We start from the raw sequence: 17,352 nt of genomic DNA, 5'->3' as shown, positions 1-17,352 counted from the left end.
GCTGCCTGCGTCCCTGGACGCGTCGCAGACAGCCCGTCAGGCAGCACCTCGTTCTGGTGTAGCGTCATCGCAGCAGCCGAGCACGTTGGGCGTGTCATGTGCGGATAGGACGGGCACGCAGCTCAGCGTACTTGAGTCGTTGGCGAACCTCTTCAGCTGCCGAGAGGTCAAGGCACCAAGTTTGGCAGTGGCTCTGCTCCCTCGTATGGGAAGCTCGGCAGATGGCGACGCGGGTGAGGACCACGTAGACGAAAGTGACTACATAGTGGAAACACTCGCGGCAGCACCCTACTCTGTCTTGAGCGATGCCTCCAGCAACAGCTCCATCTCGTTGTTGCCAGGACTGAACGGCTCCGCCGTGTCTTTGCCGATGCAGCCGTCCGTCTCAAAGCGGCAAGTGCGCTCACATGCCTTGCACTTGCTCGAGGAGTCGCCGCAACAGCAGTCTTCGGCGCGTGAGCTCGCTTCTCTAACAAAGGTGCTGAGCGTATTGAGCGCGATTCTGCAGCGATCCCGCCGAGCGCACCAGCGCTCGCGCAACTTTGGGCGCCTACTGACCTTGCTCACAGACGGGCGGTTTGCTGCGACGGCTGCAGAGCATATGCAGACACTTTGGCTGCGTTGCGGTGGACATGCATCGTCGCTTGGCGCGCAAGCCGGCGAAGACGCGGCGCTGTCCCTCTACTGCGACGTTCTGCTCCTGATCGCGTACCACGCGAGGATGGCGGACCCGAGCGACACGGTATCGTCCAGCCTCGTAGTCGCCGAAGAGGCGCTGGCGTCCTTGTACGCCGTCAACAGAGACATGGGCACCGAACTTGTCAGGGCAGCGGCGCATCGCCCAGCCTACCTGCGTCGCAGCGTTGCCTCTCTCACCGCTTTCTGCATTCTTCAGGCGGGTCGTCTGTCCCACAAGGTGCTTGAGGACGCGCTGCAAAACCTCGAACTCGGCGCTGCAGCACGGGCAAACATGGCGCACATGGCCTTCATGGCAGCGCTCCCGACGTCATTTCCACAGATGACGCAGACGTGGCAGTGCCGCGCACTCGAGGTACTTCGCAAGGCCACCTTGTATGACGCCGCTGCGGACATTGTCAGCTGCACTGACGGTGCCGCCGCTGTCTCTGTGATCAGGCGAATCAGCACGTGGGTACACGGATACGCCATGCAGAGCCTCTTGTCAGTCATGTCGGAGGCGGCGTGGTGCTACTGCACGGCTGATACGCTGCTCCACATTAGCCGTGCTGTGAGCGTGTACGGGGCAACGTGGACGGCGTACTCGGAGAGCTATATGAGCCTTATCAGTTTTCTGCATCGCGCCCTCACCCGGTACGAGTGCTCTTACGCGCAGGAGGAGTCGATGGCGTTGAAAGTGCCGGTGCTGAGTGCTCCGAAGTCGATCCTAGCAGGGTCGTCAAGCGCAACTCTTCCCGCTAACCGACAGGTGGGCTGGCGCTCCGCGCGATCGGCCGCACCGTCGGTGGAGTCACTGATGCGACACCCCGTTCTCGGTGCCGCAGGAGTGGACAACGACACGCCAGAGTCGAACCGGCAGGGAGGGCAGGAGAGTAGCACCTACTCTGCGTTTCATCTCAGCGGTGGCTTTGCGGAAGGCGATGGCGCGCTTAGCGACGCTGATGGCACCCCAGAATCCTTCCTAGCACGGTGCGAGGCGGAGACCGATTCTCCCCGCAGCTTTGTCTTCTACCTGTCTTTGCTGGCGTACGTGACATCGGCTCTGCCGTCGCTGCTGGGCTCTCTGGGAGAACTCCGTCTCTTCTTTTACCTACCCCACTCTCCTCGCAGTGCTGCGGTTGGCAACGGCGCCGCCTCGGACCGCGCCGCTGAGACAACAGACCCACCAGTCGCGGCGTCAGGAACGGGGCGCCACCTTTTCGCCCTGTGCATGGATCTCCTGCGTGCAAGCCTAGCCTCCGCCCTCGCTCACTCCGCAGACCAGTGGAGCCTGCGCGATCGGCCAAAGCGTCTGCTCTGCGAATCTGCGACGACGCTCTTGTGCGCCTTCATGTGTCGATTTCCGCATTCGCTGCAGCAACTGGAGGCAGAGACCGGCGCCACGCATTTGATCGGCCTCGTGAACCAGGTGGTGACAACCATTATCAAGGCGCCAAGCCCTTCGCTAAGGATGAAGCGGCTCGCGTACAGCCTGCTGCAGCGCTACGCATCTGCCGTGGATGCCTTAGGCGATATAATGGCGCAGCTCTTGGCTCCGTCGCACTGGGCAGCGCTGCGGTTGGGCGATGAGTACGTCGAGGCCGACCTGCGTGCTTGTGTGCAGCTCTGCCAGCATTTGTGCCGTACCGTGTACCAACTGTCTCCTGCAGCGCCTGGCCGTCTCGTTTCGTTGCTTGCGGAACTGCCGTCAGGCGCCTTTAGTTGCTCCTCCGATGGTGCGGCGACGGCCACCACACTGGTACACACCATCTTCACCTTGGTGGAGGACCATTCCGAGGACGCGGCGGTGTTTGGTGGCGTGACGGTGCCACAGCTGCCACAGCTTATTGGTCGCCTGGGAGAGGCGCTCGACACATTGGCGAACGCGTACGCCAGGGGATACTGGGTGGCCGGCGGGGAGTCGACGTGGTGCTCCGTGTGTGCCACCGCCTCGCTCCTCTACAAAGCCGTGCTGCTCTACCGCGCGCCTGCGCTGGTCGCGACGACCGTCTTTCCTGCACGGTGGGGCCCCCAAGGGCGCGGCAGCGGTGGTAGCGTGATGGCCGAGGTGTGCCAGGGTGGTGGTGGCCGTCGTTCGCGCAGCGGGGTGCACGTACTCCTGCAGCTGCTTTGCGAGGATTCCCTGGCGCCGGTGCATCATGTTGTGACGGAGCTTCTCGTAGCAGCCCTGCATGCAACCGCCCTCCATCACACCTCGGAGTTCATGCTCCGGACGTTCCGTTCACACCTGTCTCCGTGCGAGGTCGTCATGGTTACCCAGCGGGTGTTGCAGGTGCAGCAGGACAGCCTGGGGTCGCCCTCGAATGCAATGCGAGTGGAGGTGGTGCAGGCAATGGCCATGTGGTGCCCGGCGCTATTCCTCTTTCTGTTTGGGCCAGAGAAGCGTGTGGTATGCGAGGACGACGACGCTAGTGAGGTTGCTGCACAGGGGCAAAGCTTGGGTGACGACGGCCACAGTGGCAGCGGCGGCGTTAGCCGGGCAGCGGCGCAGCCGGCAGATCTGCCGCTCATGCAGTTGCTGGTGGCAACGGTGCGCTCAGACAAGGCGGCCTTGTACGAGAAGGCGCTCGCGCTGAACATCCTTCGGTACAGCGGTATGTCAAGGCTTGTGGAGGTGCAGGAGATTTTGTCCCTCATGCCACGCGAGGACATCAACGCGACAAGGACGAACCCTGGCCGCGATGGGGGCGAGTGGGAGGAGGCGACGTTGGCGGTGGCCTGTGTGGCCTATGTGAATGCGAGAGTCGCGCTGGAGCTGTCCAGGTCGAGGCAGGCTAGCTCAGCTGTGGACAACGCCGGCGGCGGAGAGGTGGATGGCAGCAGCAGAGCGACCGCTTCAACTCGAGACAGCACCCCCGCTCCACCGCAGCAGCAGCGCCGGTCAACGCTGGCGCCCCCGTCGCCGTTCGCAACGGCAACAGCTCGTCCGTTGCAGGCTGCCCGTAGCAAGGTGCTCGCTGCGTACACGGATATCATGGATCAACTGCTCCGCCACGGCGCCGCCGCTATGCAGCGTGTGCACAGCCTGTTCGATGCGGAGCGGTGCGACGTGGACTATGACGAACAGACGAACTGGTTGGTGCGGCAGGCGACGAGTATGATCTTGGGCGAAAACCCGGACGTCAGCGCCAGTGTTGTCTTTCCGCGCAGCGGCGCAACGACGGCATCGAGACGTTTGGCAGGTGGGAGCTCTCGCGACAGCATTGACACCCTTCTTCATGGAGTATCGCAGGGCAGCGTTCTGAGTCGCTGTGTTGTGCCAACGGCTCTCGCTGCTGCCACTGCTGCCCGTGCCCATGGTGAGCTACTGAATACGACGACCTTTTTGCAAACCCTGTCTAGCGAAAACGTCGAGGTGTTCGCGGCGTGCCAGCGGCTCTTCCCCGTGGGCACCGCCTCTACACGCTTCTTCCGCGGCACCGGTGACGATCGCCGGCTCAACAACCTTGCCGCACAGCTGGACACAATGGCAGACTTGGCAACTGTGCTTGAGCAGCTATTGTGGCTCAGTGGCGTTGACACGAGCACGGCAGGCCTATTCGTCAAGCGAACCCAACAGCTGCTCGAGTGCGCCGTTGAGTCGGTGCTGTCCTGCCAGCCGGGATCGCCACTGTTGGCCTCATTCCTCACGCGTCAGGTGCAGCAGCAGCTGCGTCTCGCCAAGGCGGCCGCGAGTATCTTGGAGACGGCTGTCGGCGGCGACGCAACCGAGCTCTTCGAAATGAGGCCGACCGCGCAGCACTCACTGCGGCGTCTGGTGGCGTTTGCCAAGGCGAATCGCAGGAACATGTTTGTCCTGGAGGGGGTGCTCCCAGTTGTCACTGCGTTTCCACTGGCCACGTTTGCCGCCTGCGCTGCCGTGGAGGAGTTGATGGGGATGGTGCAGGGTGCCCTGTACGGCAAGCTGCGGCAATCCTCCTGGACGCCAGAGACGCTGGACGTGCTGGACAAGCTGGTGAACGGCTGCACACGCGTCTTCAGTCGGCCACGCTCTGATAGGGGTAGCGACGCAGTGCTCGTCAGTCGCCTGCTTCCGACCTTGCTGCAGGTTGCGTCGCGCCTCGCGCGATTTGTCCAGCCAACGCAGCCGAGCAACGCCGACACTCTCCGTTTTGTGCGCGTTGTGGAGTGCGTTACCTGTGTTATTGCCCACTGCGGCGGGCAAACGGCGGTGTTGGGCTTCGTGGACGAGGATGTTCTTCTCGGCTTCCTGCAGGCGATAGGTCAGTTCTCCACCTCCTCTGTTTACGATACGGCCGCGCAGCGGCACCTGCGTCTAGCGTGGAACGTGTGCTGGCTTGCACTCCTCTCCTTGTGGTGCACGATTGTGTCAGTGCGCGGGCAGTACAACGCAATCGCGTCAGGTTGGGTGCCATCTCTAAAAGCGGCGCTGCTGAGCAGCCCGCGCTTTGCTGCTGCTCTTAGCGCCTTCGCCGGCGGGCGCGGAGGCGACCGGGGCGGGCTGCTGCTCTGGGAGGTGGAAGAGGTGGACGCGTGCACACGACTTGCCGCAGTGCTGGCGGCTCAGAACGTCCTCCTCGAGAAACTCACGCCGTGTGTTCAGGCAGGCTTTGTGTTTTTCCGCCAACCTCACTTACACCAGCAATGCGTGGTGTCGGTGCCGAGTGCGGAGGCCGTGATCAGTGAAGGCAGGCGGATCACGATCGCCCAGGCGTATGTGCTGCGCAACGAGCTTACAATCCTGCTGAAGCAGGCATCCTATGCCGTTCCCCGTGATGGCGCCACGCTGGCAGCCTTTGTGTTTCCGTTAGAGCTGCTAGGGCAGACGGCGGAGCTGGCGAGCCCCGCCAACCTCACCGACGGCGCCGTGGCCGCCGCCTCGACAGCCACGTCGCTTGTGTACTCGCTGGACCTCTTGCGCCAGTTCACCGTGCGGGAGCTGCAGGTTCTCCGGAAGGTCACCGCCGCGACTGCACCCGGTGGCGCTGGACTCGAGCGCTCCCCGAATGTGGGCTACACCAACCTTGCATCGCGCGAGTCGAGCGTTACGCGGTCCCCCAGCAGGGGGCCGCTTGTCGGCGACGCTGACACCGTTACTGACGTGGATGACTCCTTCGCAGTGGACGGCCAGGTCGACGTCGCGACAGACGTGCAATCGGTGCATCTCGAGACTGTGCAGCTTGCCTTGACGGCCTACGCCCTGACGGTGCAGGACTTCATCCAAAATGCGAGCCGCGCCCCTGGAATGTTGTACACGGCAGCGGTGCTCCAGGGGGTGCGGCACTCCACCGAGCGCCTCGTTCGCACACTGCGAAGTCTCGTGAAGGACCTCGGCGAGGTGCGTTGGCCGCTGCTTAGTCGCGTGGTGCAAGGGCAGACTGCGCGGCTTCAGCACCTCATCGAGTACCTGTAAAGGTTCTCTCAGGAGCGCGCCTGTGTTTCTGTGCGTTGTTTGCCGTCTGAGAGGGTGTGCGCTGCGTTGTCTTCCTCTCTTTCTTTGTCGGTGTGCCTTTGGCTCACTCCTCGTGGAGGTCTTTTCGGTAGTGGAATGAAGAATAAGCTCTGCGTGTGCGTGGTGGTGGGTGTGACATGCAGGAATGTGGCGGACTCGAGCGTGTTTGTATGTGTGTGTGTGAGAGAGAGACGCATCATACCTTTCGCACACACGCACAAACGTGCAAGAGGAACAACTCATGACTGGCCAGAGAACTTGCAAACAGGAATGGAAAAAGGGAGACGAAGAAGGAAGACACATCTGCGCTGCTCGGCGAGGAAAGTGCACCGCCTCAATCCCCTGTTGCTGCAGTGGCTACGGGAATAAAACACAAGCAGCAAGCACAGAGCAACAGCGTCGAAGCAGTCAGCTGGGAAGCGCTCATGTAGAGGGAGGAGCGCGGGAGCTGCATCTCCGCAATCGGCCCTCCTGAACCATCTCGCCGTAGAGAAGGGAAAAGAAAGGGTGCTTCCGTGCCCTCATGGGCTTTGCTGGCATCATCTCTCCTTTTCTTCAACTTCTGGCCTTGCCCCCTCTTATCGGTCTATCCGGATTCCTCTTTTCGCTCCGACACGGCGCTACACGCCGTCCCGGCATGCTTCCGCCCTCGCCCTCTGACTGGGTGGAGTACACGACGACACGTTCTCTTCTTGTTCTTCCGTTTCTTTGCTGCACACACACACACGCGCGCATACACTCTCCCTCTTCACCCTCGTGTGTGTGTGGGTGTGTGCGTGAGGCGGTCTACATCTCTGCATGGCTGGAGTTCTCGTTAGGGCTGCTTGCCAGACCCACTTCACTACTTGCTCGCCCTTTTTTTTTTCGCTTTGGCTGTTTTGGTTGTTGTCGCGCGCTTACGTTAGGGTGGCCGAGCATGTCCAACAACATGCTCGCACTGCCCAAGGTGCTGCTCATGGGGCTACGGAAGTCGGGCAAAAGCAGCATCCAGAAGGTTGTCTTTGAAGGTATGCAGCCGCACGACTCGGCGACCTTGGCGACCACCGTACAGCCGGAGAAGAGCACCGTGCACTCGAACGACTTTGTGAATTTTGAGGTGTGGGACTTTCCGGGCCAAAATGATCCATTTGACTCCAGTAACGCCAGCCGCTATGACGTGAATCAGCTGCTGGAGAACTGTGGCGCGATTGTGTACGTGCTGGACTGCCGCGAGCTAATCGACGACGCCCGTGCGCGGTTGCTCGACACCATCAGCGCTGCGTACCGGTACAATCCCGAGCTGTGTGTTGAGGTGTTTATTCACAAGGTCGACGCCCTGAGTGAAGACCACCAGGCCGACCTGCTGGCGAGCCTGCAGCGTCGTGTGGAGGAGGAAGCAAAGCAGTTGCTGGAGAACGTGCAGCCGCTACGTCTAAACTTCAACCTCACCTCTATCTTCGACCACTCCGTCTTCCAAGCATTCTCGCTAGTGGTGCAGAAGCTGATCAAATCCAAGACGCCGTACATAACGGAGCTGCTGCAGATGCTCAACTCAAACAGCAATATCGACCTCTCCTACCTCTTCCTTAGCCACTCCAAAATCTACGTCGCCGTGGACGAGCGCAACCGCCTCAAGTCGCGCACCTACGACCTCTGCAGCGACGCCATTGAAGTGGTCGTGAAGATGAGTCGCATTTACATGCGGCAACGTGACGGCGCCGCCGGAGGTGTGAAGGATGCCTCGGCGGACTCGGTGCACGCTTTGGCCGCTTCCGCTACCAGCTGCGCCATCTTCTCGTCTTTGGACAGTGCAGACGAATGCGCCTCTGACGTGTCCGAGTTGTACCGCGGCGCAAATGCAGTGATTCAGCTCAGCAACGAGGACTGCATCTACGTCCGCGAGCTGCCAAGCTCCCTGACCTTGGTGCTGATGATGAAGCAGACACACCTCGAAAACCGTGCGTTGATTGACCGTAACGTGGACATATTCTACAAGGCTGCCTTTGACATCTTCAACACGAGTGCATCCTAGGTGAGGCAATGCTCGAGAGAGAGAGAGAGAGAGGCACGCAAGGGCGCACAGGAGGCGTTACGCCGAACCGCTCAACACTGAAAACGTGTTCATGGCGCGTGCAGGATAACTCTCCTGTTCTTGCTTTCTTTTTTTGCTGCTGTTCTCGTCGCATGTTCGGATGTTGAAGAACAGGCTCCTCGTTCTGCACTGCCTCCCCTCCTGGATGCGTGTACGTGTTGGCAAAAGGAGAACGGAAACGCATCGAGGGACGCTCTCCCGGTTGTTGCTGACGGCTGCGTCGCGCGCTCTCCATGCTGCGGCGGTGTCTTGTGGGCATGCCTGCAAACCCCCCCTCCCCCCTCCTCCTCCTCGAGAGAAAAACAGGGAAGCCGAATACGTCCTGCTTGATCTCTGCAACGCCCTCTCCCGCCAACACTCGAACTATATGTACGCCTTGGCGGCCGCACATTTCTATGAGAGTATTCCGCTTCTATCGGCACTGCAGGGCCCCCAAAATGCCTGTGCATTGAATGCGTTTTTTTTTTTTTGGACAAACTGGGGGAGAGGGACGCGCGATCTCACCTTTGCTAGTTTTCTGCTTGCACGCCTCTCGTTCTCCCCTCTCGCTCTCCTCTTGTGATGGCGCATCTGATTTCGTCTGGGAGGCAGGTGTGCGCACTCGGCACGTCAACCGCTAAACCACCTCTCCCCTCTTGCCTCGCTTCAGGCGCATCCGTTTTTCGCCTGCCCACGTGCCCTCCTCCGACTGTGCAGCGTGCAAAGTTACTCACAAACAGCCCCTTCCCCCTCCCGGCAAAAAAAAAAACAGAAAGAATGGAGCTGGTGCAGCAGTCGATCGCGCCGCTGAGCCCCTTCACTTGGGTCCCGGAAGAGGAGGCAGCCACGCCTGGCTATGCGAACGTTGCTCTTCACGACATCGCGCGGCTGGATCTGCGATTCGAGCTCATTGTCGAGGAATTCGCCGTTCCTTTCCGCCATCCGCTCCACCGCATTTACGCCACGCATCCACTTCTGCGCAATGCCCTGTCGCCGCGGCAGCTGCAGCTGCTGCAGTACGGCATGGTGGTGGATTCAGAAGAGCAGCTCGTCATCGTGGCAGCGTCGCCCTGCTGCGGCGATTCGGGGGCCTGCATCGCCGCCTCATACCAGCAGGTTTTCGAACGGGCCATGGACTCGACAAGCAGCATGGAGAGTCACCCGCTTTTGCTGGAGTATACCTTCGTCGTGTACCGGCTTCCCGCTGCCGTGGCCAACGATCAGGCACGCGGCAGCGACGCCCCTGAGGCGCTCTTCCGTCTCGTCTTCCGTAACATTGTCTCTCAGGAGGAGATGCGGGGCGCCGACAAGGCTGCCGCGCCGCGCTATATGCTGGTAGCGGTGCTAGCGTCTTCGGATGCCTACTACGCGGAGCTACAGCGTGGCATTCAGTACCGCAACGAATGGATCGCCAACATGGCGGCCACGCGCGCGTGCGATCCGCCACTCTCCAAGGTTTCATCCTCCTCGTCGACCTCCACCACTGTGCCTCCGCAGAGAATGGTGCCAGAGACGGTGGCGCGTGAAGTGTGCGCTTCCTCGCCGCTGTCGCAGCTGTGCACGAGCTTGGCCTGCGTACTCGAGCGCTTGAGCCCAGAGGAAACGGGCCTGGACCTCGAAGGCGTCGTCCGTAAGGATGTGGTGGACGGAGATGTTGCCAAGGCGGTGGGCGGCTCCTTTGCTCGAGGACCTTGCGTGGTGCAGGCAAGGGATCCGTGGATGTACTACTACACGCGAGAAGGACCCCGCCTAAAGAAGCGTATCGACGTGGCGCAGAGCACCCCTGCGGTGTTGCGGGCGTGGCGTGACGGCGCGATGGATCTGGCCGAGTTCCAGGTAACGCCGATGAAGGCCGGCGATGTGTGGAGTGGCTCTGTCGATCCTCACAAGAGCACACACCCACTCCTCTCACTCGCGTCGAAGGCCGCGCCGTGCGCGCGCTTGCTGCTTCTGCCGTCACACCGGGAGGTGTCAACCCTCTTTGCCGACAACGAGATCACCTCCTTTTTGCCTAAGGCTGAGGTGGCCGACGAGGCAGGGGGCAAGCCGTTTGGCGTGGTGTACGTCAACCCGGCAGCTGAGCGACTGCGGCGGTGGATCCTGCAAGGACTCGTGTGCGCCGAGGCGCACGGGGTGCATACAGTGTTCCTAGAGCTGGACCCTGTCGACCTCATCGCACCGTGCGTCGAGCTGCTCTACGAGGACAGTGATGCAGAAAATCTGAGCGGCGTAGAGGACCGCGTTGGCGTCGACAAGGGCTACACCGAGTCGCAGCTGCGCTATCGGCGCGCGCTCTTCCTGGTGTGCCAGGTGTGCATGGAGACGGTGGAACTCTTTGTGCGGTGCAGCGGGCTTGTGTGGAAGGTGACAGTGGCGGTGAAAGAGCTTGGCGGCAAAACGTTCGCGTCTCGGGACAAAAACTGCGAGAACGCCGCAGTCCGCGTCGACGCCTCCAAAGCGGCCTTCACGAACGTTCCCTTCACCCTGTGGTGCGGCGAGATCCTCGACGTGATTCGCAAGGCAGCGGTCGCGCTGGAGTCGAGGTCTGCACTCAACACGCTGTCCTTTCCGGATGAAGGCGAGAGTGCAGTAGGAGACGACGCCGCTGTGGCGGCGGCAGCGGTGAAAGCAGCTCCCCTGAACGGCGCGCACGCCAGCGCTCTGATTGCGCAGCCGGAATCGTCGAGGGCGCTTGTGACGTATCCGAAAGAGGGTATCGAGGGAGCACTGGCGCTCTTTTCGGGGGACGCAGTGAGGTCGACAGTGCCTGTCCCGCCATACATCGCTGCGCAGGCGGAGGCCGCCGGCGTAAAGGTCGGTGATGATGCCATGCATCCGCTCTTCAAGGCGCTGTGCGCTGCCGCACGGCAGCAGGACACCCTACCTGTGTCTTCCTTGGTGGATGTCTTGCTTCATGAGTGGACCGGTGGCTCTCCGAAGAGTCGTCGTCGCTTACCGTTGCGGCTCATCTGCCCGCTTGACAGCTGCGGGGTCCCTGTCAACCGCTCTCGCGTGCAGCGCTTTTTGCTCCCCTTCCTGCAGGTGATGCGGAGTTCCCCCGGTGTGCGGACCGGGTCCTCGATGCGGACAGAGAACCCCGATGACGCCGGAACCGTGAACTACGCCCAGTTCTCCATGGTGATGCTTGCTATCGCCAAAATGTAATGCTGTTCACTTTTCCCCTTTGCTTTCCTTGCGTATCTGTCTCGGTGCCACCAAGCGACTGTGCGTAAATGCAATGCCAGGGATGGATCGCGTAGTCAAGGGAGGCGCCACTGACACGCACACACTTGAGCACCTAAAACAGCAGACGCAGAACACGAACATGTCCCCCACCCCGCCCTGCTTTTCACACCCCTCTCTCTGCAGAACGTGAAAACTGAGTCATTGGCTTTTGTGCGGATCCCATCACTCTCTCGCTCTCTATTGGTCGCCTCCCCCTCCCCCCCCACACACACATGGCGGAATGTGCACGCGGCCACAGAAATGTACACTATATTACGTATCAGTGCTCACTCTACTCTCGGATTTTTTTTCGTTATTGTTTGTCGTTTTTAACGATGAGAAGGGGCGTTGTGATTTCCTGTTCAGGGTTCGGTGTGGAGCTTTTTCACCAACGCCACCTCCTCCTCTCTGTACCAGTGCAAGTGTCTATATATATGTGTGTGTGTGTATGTTCATGTGTGTGCGTGCGGTTCGGCACCTCGAAGTCAGGCATGCGGCAACGGTGTGCAGCCGATGTGAGTGTGCCCTACCCTCTCCCTTTGTTTCATTTCTCCCCCGCTCTCTGCGCCACTGCAGAGACGGCAAAGAGGGTTGAGGAGGAGGAGGAGGGGGAGTCGAGCTGTTGATGTTGTCTTTCAAACTACCGCCCAGCTACTTTCACAAGCCGAACACGAAGTTATGTGGACGTGTGGGAGCGCTTGTGTGTGTGTGTGTGAAGCACTCCTTGTTTTATTGCATGATTTCTGTGCAACGAACCACTTGAGTCGAGCGGGCGCACAGTTGCAGGGGTCTGCGCAGCTCCTCCGCACCACCTCTCTTTCCGCCCGAAATGCCATGTACAGTATCTCTTTCCTTCCCTCTCTTTTTTTTCCACGTGGCTTGTGGTGCTTAACTGGACTTCCCCCCTTCCCCCTTTCCAAAGGGGGCGACGGCGGCTTCGTCGAGCGGGTTTTGTTTGTATCCTTCTCCGTGCGTACCCCCTGTGGATTACGCATCGTGGCTTTTGCCGCGTTTTTACTTGGCTACTTTCGAACTTTACGCACCTCATCGCAACGGCAAAGACGAAAAGCTAAACGGAAATATATATATATATATATGATGCCACTCTGCAGTACGTCGCACGCCGCACCACCCCTGTATGACGCACGCTGCCAGCCCGTTCTCTACGGCGGCGCGGCTTTAGTGTGGCCCCAATGGGAATGTGCACTTCCACAGCGCTGTAGGTGACTTTCTGAGAATCACGTCCGTTGATGCAGACGGAGATAGTGGTCCTCATCACCTATAACAACTCCCTAGCCGTGGACGTGTGGGGCACCGGCATCTTTGTGTGTGCAGCCTGGAATGGGATAGTAGATCGCGTGCGCAGCCGCCCTCCTCTTGTTTTCCCGAGCATGACCGGTGTGAGAGACTTGTGTGTTCTTGCGTCCATGTGTGGATCCTGTTCGAATATGTACTGTTTTCCGCCCTCCCCCACCCTCATCCCTCTTGTTCTGTCCTTGCCTCCCCATTCGCAGGCTGCTCCAGCCCAGCGAATTTTCCGGTTCCATCGTCGAACGCTCGCGAGGTATACCGGAATTGTGCTTGGCTTTTTCGCATGCTCTCTCCGCCGCTAGCTGGCGTCCCGTCGGCGGCGCTGAGGTCGTCGCTGGAAGGAAGTCGCCTTCTAGCTCTGTGGCGAGTCTTTGAGGGTCATGTTGATGCCTTGGCGGCGGCCCTTTATGGCTTGAGCCGCTACTCACCTTTCCCATTCGAAGTAACGGTGGTCGTTATTGTTTTTGGCTGCATAGCGATCCGCCAAGTCGTGCGGTGGTACTCCTCTGACGTCCCCACGAAGCATGCCTACGTCTACTGGAAGCTGCACGATCCCATCGAATCGGCTTACTACACCCCATACCTGCCGTCGAACCACATGTGCACAGCACTCCTGCTCTACATGGCGCGAAAGCTCTGGCAGGAAAAGCCCCTCACCGCAGCCGAGTTGCGGAACAAGTCGTTTATGATCAACCTGCTCTCCCTCTACTCCAAACCCAGCGAAGCAGAGCTCTACGGCGATGTCGAAGGGCCGATGTTTTTGTTCCGCGAGAAGCTGATGGTGCCAGTGAAGCTGCCCATGTACCCCTTCTGGACATCGACGCATCAGGATGGGGTGGAGGTGTGCGCATGGATTTCGATGCCGCGGACCAAGAACACCGACTCTGCAGCGCGCCGCAGTGTTTTTCTCCGCGTTCGCAAGGATGGATCCCCCGGCGGCGGCGCTGCGGCCGACGCCGTGCTGCGACGCTTTGTCGAGGACGCGTTGAAATTCTACTTCGTCAACGGCTATGTTGACACGGAACACTGCGACCTGCGCATGTACTGCCCCACGGTGACAGCCCGACATGTCATGGTGAAGAGCGTGCCACTTCCACTCGGGCCGACGCTAGATACCGTGTTCTTTCCACAGCGCGAGCACGTCAAGTCGTTGCTCGCGCGCTTCGCGGAGAAGACGGGACGCTACGCGATTGAGGGCTTCCCTCACAAGCTTGGGTTTCTGCTGTACGGCCCCCGCGGCACCGGCAAGCGCTCGCTCGTTCGTGCACTTGCCTACCACACCCACCGCCACATTGTCCGCATCCCCCTCTCTAGTTTTACGCGAGGCGACCATCTCTTCAAAATGTTTTACTTTGAGTCTGTGCTGACGAGCAGCACGGAGGAGTGGGCGCTGCTGAGCAGCAAGAAGGTCATCTTCCTCATCGAGGACGTCAACACCAACGACGACCTTGTGCGGGCGCGTGCAAGCGAGCACGTGGTGCGCGTACGCCGGCCCCACGGGCTGACGACCTTAAGCTCGCAGCAGGCGACCACGGAGAGCGGCGGATCCAAGGCGCTCGTCGCTGCGAAGCCAGCTTCGCAGGACTGCATCTCCCAAGCGAGTGTGCAGGAGACAGTGAAGGTGGTTACCCGAACAGCCGAACGGGCGCCGCCGCCGACGTCGGTGCCAGACGCGGTTGGTTCTAGAAAGTCGCTTCTGTGCCAAGAAACTGGTGGGGACAGGCTCAGCCTCTCCTCCTTGTTGAATATTCTGGACGGCGCAGTGGAAGACTCGGATCGGATTGTGGTCATGATAGCGGATCACCCGGAGCGCCTCGACCCCGCACTGCTTCGACCAGGGCGTCTCACGACGCATCTCCGATTTGACTACATCGAGCTGGACGATCTGATCCGTCTTTGCGGGCTCTTCTTCGGCTCCGAGTGCGGCGAGGTACCAGGTACTCTGACTGCCACCGGGGAGGCGACCCCACAGAAACCGACGACGGGCTACAGCTATGGTCGCATGGAAGCCTCTGCCGCCACTCTACCGCAGAAAGTTCACGATGGGTTGCTAGAGGTGAATGAACGCTGTCGCGCCGAGCTGCAACCGGCTGTCGCACGCGCTTCGAAGGACACAGAGGACGACGCATGTCGTCTGCAGTGGCTTCGTCAGGGGCTCTCCGCATCGGCGGCGGATGCCAATGCCAAGAAGAAGGTTATCCATCAACTCTCCAGAAAGCAAGCGGCCCAGGTGCGTTCGTGCATCGCAGCCTTGGAGGAGGAGGCGTCTTCGCAGGCGCCTGAAGCTCGACAGAGAGCCTCGTACAACTTCTTGATAACGCCCTCGCATGTGCATCACCTGTGCATGCGCGCCGCTGGCCTGAACGACTTTCTTGACGCCCTCTCTGCGTATATTCGTAACGGGAGCAGCAGTGGAGCCGGCATCAAGGGCAGCTCAGACTAGACAGGATAGCGCACGCGCCGTGATGTGTGTACGGTGCACCGTTAGGATGCGATCCATGTACGTTGTGTGTATGTGTGTGTGTGTGTGTGCATGCGTGTGTTTGCAGCTTTAGGGATCTCTCAGGTACGGCGGAGCACTACGCGCAGACACGCGTTGCAATGCATCATTTTGTTGTTGTTGGTGTCACCATTTGTGTTGTCGTTTGCCGCCGCCTCGCATTCTTTGGGTTGTTTTTTTTGTTGTTGGTTTTTGGTCTCCGTTTGTGAGAGAGTGGGGAGTGCACGTGTACTCCTTCCTCTCCTCCCTCACACGGACGTCTCTCCCGTGTTTTTGTTTTCGTTTTTGTTGTAAAGAAGGCAGCACAAACAACATCCGAACACAGAAGAAGAAAATCTGTGTGTTTTTTATTTTATTTTCCGTTCTCCCACTGCTTCACTCCCTCCCTCTCCACCTGTGTGAGCACGTCCACTTCCTCATAATGCTACGGCCGCTCTTTCCTTCTCTTTACGTGGCGCGACAGACAAACGAAAAATATCCATGTAGGAGGGTAGTCACATCTGTCGCCCTGTCCAACTGCGTCGCTCTCGCTCTCTCTGGCCTTGAGCGAGTCCCTGCGCGTGTGTTTATGTGTTGGTATCCGTGTGTGTGGTTTGCGTTTGCTGAGTCTACAAGAAGCATCTACGTAGCAGCATCAAAAAGTCGCCCTCGAGCGCGATTTGTTTGTTTCAGCTGCTGCACAGACTGCTGAATCGCCTACTCTACCGGTCCATGTTGCTGCGTGACACCATGAAGACGGTCACCGCCCCCGAACGTGCATTCCGTGTGCAGCACTGCTGTTCACCAGCAGTGGAGCTTGCCCATCTCCCTCAGCGGAGCTTCTAGAGAACACGATATGTGAAGTAGCGCACGGCGGTCTCACTTTGGTACCAACCGTGTCACCCTTTTGTGTAGCTATCACGCTCCTTCGTCCTCCCCTCGCACCCAAACCACCCACCCACACACACACACGCACGGCTATTCCCCGTGCCTTTGTTCTTACCTTCAGCGCCCATTCACCTACGCGGCAACTGCCGGAAGACAAGCTCGCATTCCCAACAGCGTCACGACAAGACCATGTGTGTGTGTGTGTGTGTGCGTGCCGTTGCTCTTCAAGCTGAATGGGTTTGCGGGAGCAGCGGCCGGACGGCAAAGCATGATGATACCCTATTTGTTCTATTCAACCGAACGCACTCGCCAGCACACGCCCTCGCACACGCACTCGTTTGTGTGTGCGCGCCGGTGTGTGCTGGCGTGTGTGCATGATCGAACAGCCTCTTAGCAATACGTATCGAGAATCTGATGGTCTTTCCCTTGCCCGCGCTGCTGCTGCGCCGCTCTCCTCCTTCGCCTCGTTTTTTCTTTCTGTGGGCGTTCTTGAACTCGTTAGCATTTGTCCTTGCCGTGACTGCGGAGTAGGGTCGCCGTCGACAAGGAACTACAACTCTCTGGATTCCTCGAGTCGTTCAATTCTCGTGCAATCCTCATCGGTTGTCGAAGAGACAGAGGGGTCGGGCACGCAAACGTGAAAGTACGGTGGAGACGACGACTGGCCGTGTACGTGCGTTCGTTGGAACAGTGGGGTCCGGGTTTGGTGGAAAGTGCCAACGCTAGATGACATCATGTGGAGGGGAGGTGAGTGACGCCGCCTCACGGCTGCTCTTTTCCGTCGGTGGTACTGAAAACAACAGGACTTCCTTCGGTGTGCAACAGCTGCACTGCGGTAAGCGAAGCGCGCAACAATGGAGGGAGTGTTTCACGCGGCGAGCAGCGCGAAAGGGGGAATGGGGCAGGTTGCAGGCTCTTCTCCGCGCGGGTGATTACCCGGAAAGAGAGGATATATATGTATATATATGTATGTGGACGTCTGTGTGCCCGCGAAAATCTGCTTCGCGAAGTTGGAGCTTCCACATATGATGTTGGATGTGTCGGAGATTCCGCCGCACATACATGGCGGTGACGCAGCAGAGGATGATGATACTCTACTTGCGCACGTGAGAAGAGATGTGCACGGCATCCCCACCTCTTCTGCGGCTCCGCGCAGACCGCAAGATGGGCGGAAGCATTGCTTAACAGATGAGCTCCATAGCGATACGTATCGAGAACCTGACGTCGCTGCGATGTACTCCTCGATTCCGTACAGGTGACTGTGGCCGCTGTCAAACTACAACTCTCTGG

General features: G+C 59.6%; 4 protein-coding genes across 4 annotated transcripts; all 4 read left to right on the top strand.

Annotated features, from left to right (window-relative positions):
• Positions 1–205: 205 nt before the first annotated feature.
• Positions 206–6,070, top strand: LINJ_36_6150 (conserved hypothetical protein; the record flags this gene model as incomplete). The annotated part of the gene is made up of 1 exon (XM_001469934.1): positions 206–6,070. The coding sequence occupies one exon, from the start codon at positions 206–208 to the stop codon at positions 6,068–6,070; it is 5,865 nt and encodes a 1,954-aa protein (XP_001469971.1).
• A 955-nt stretch (positions 6,071–7,025) lies between these two features.
• On the top strand, positions 7,026–8,120 carry LINJ_36_6140 (putative ras-like small GTPases; the record flags this gene model as incomplete). Its single annotated transcript, XM_001469933.1, has 1 exon — positions 7,026–8,120. The coding sequence occupies one exon, from the start codon at positions 7,026–7,028 to the stop codon at positions 8,118–8,120; it is 1,095 nt and encodes a 364-aa protein (XP_001469970.1).
• An 816-nt stretch (positions 8,121–8,936) lies between these two features.
• LINJ_36_6130 (conserved hypothetical protein) lies at positions 8,937–11,324 on the top strand (the record flags this gene model as incomplete). Its single annotated transcript, XM_001469932.1, has 1 exon — positions 8,937–11,324. One exon carries the CDS (start codon positions 8,937–8,939, stop codon positions 11,322–11,324), a length of 2,388 nt encoding a protein of 795 aa, XP_001469969.1.
• Positions 11,325–12,978: 1,654 nt separating this feature from the next.
• On the top strand, positions 12,979–15,138 carry LINJ_36_6120 (a44l protein-like protein; the record flags this gene model as incomplete). Its single annotated transcript, XM_001469931.1, has 1 exon — positions 12,979–15,138. The coding sequence occupies one exon, from the start codon at positions 12,979–12,981 to the stop codon at positions 15,136–15,138; it is 2,160 nt and encodes a 719-aa protein (XP_001469968.1).
• Between the last annotated feature and the right edge of the window lie 2,214 nt (positions 15,139–17,352).

The sequence above is a fragment of the Leishmania infantum genome, chromosome 36 (assembly GCF_000002875.2).
Source record: "Leishmania infantum JPCM5 genome chromosome 36".
NCBI lineage: Eukaryota > Euglenozoa > Kinetoplastea > Trypanosomatida > Trypanosomatidae > Leishmania > Leishmania infantum.
The sequence above is the reverse complement of the archived record's forward strand: the minus strand, read 5'-3'. Positions and strand labels throughout refer to the sequence as shown.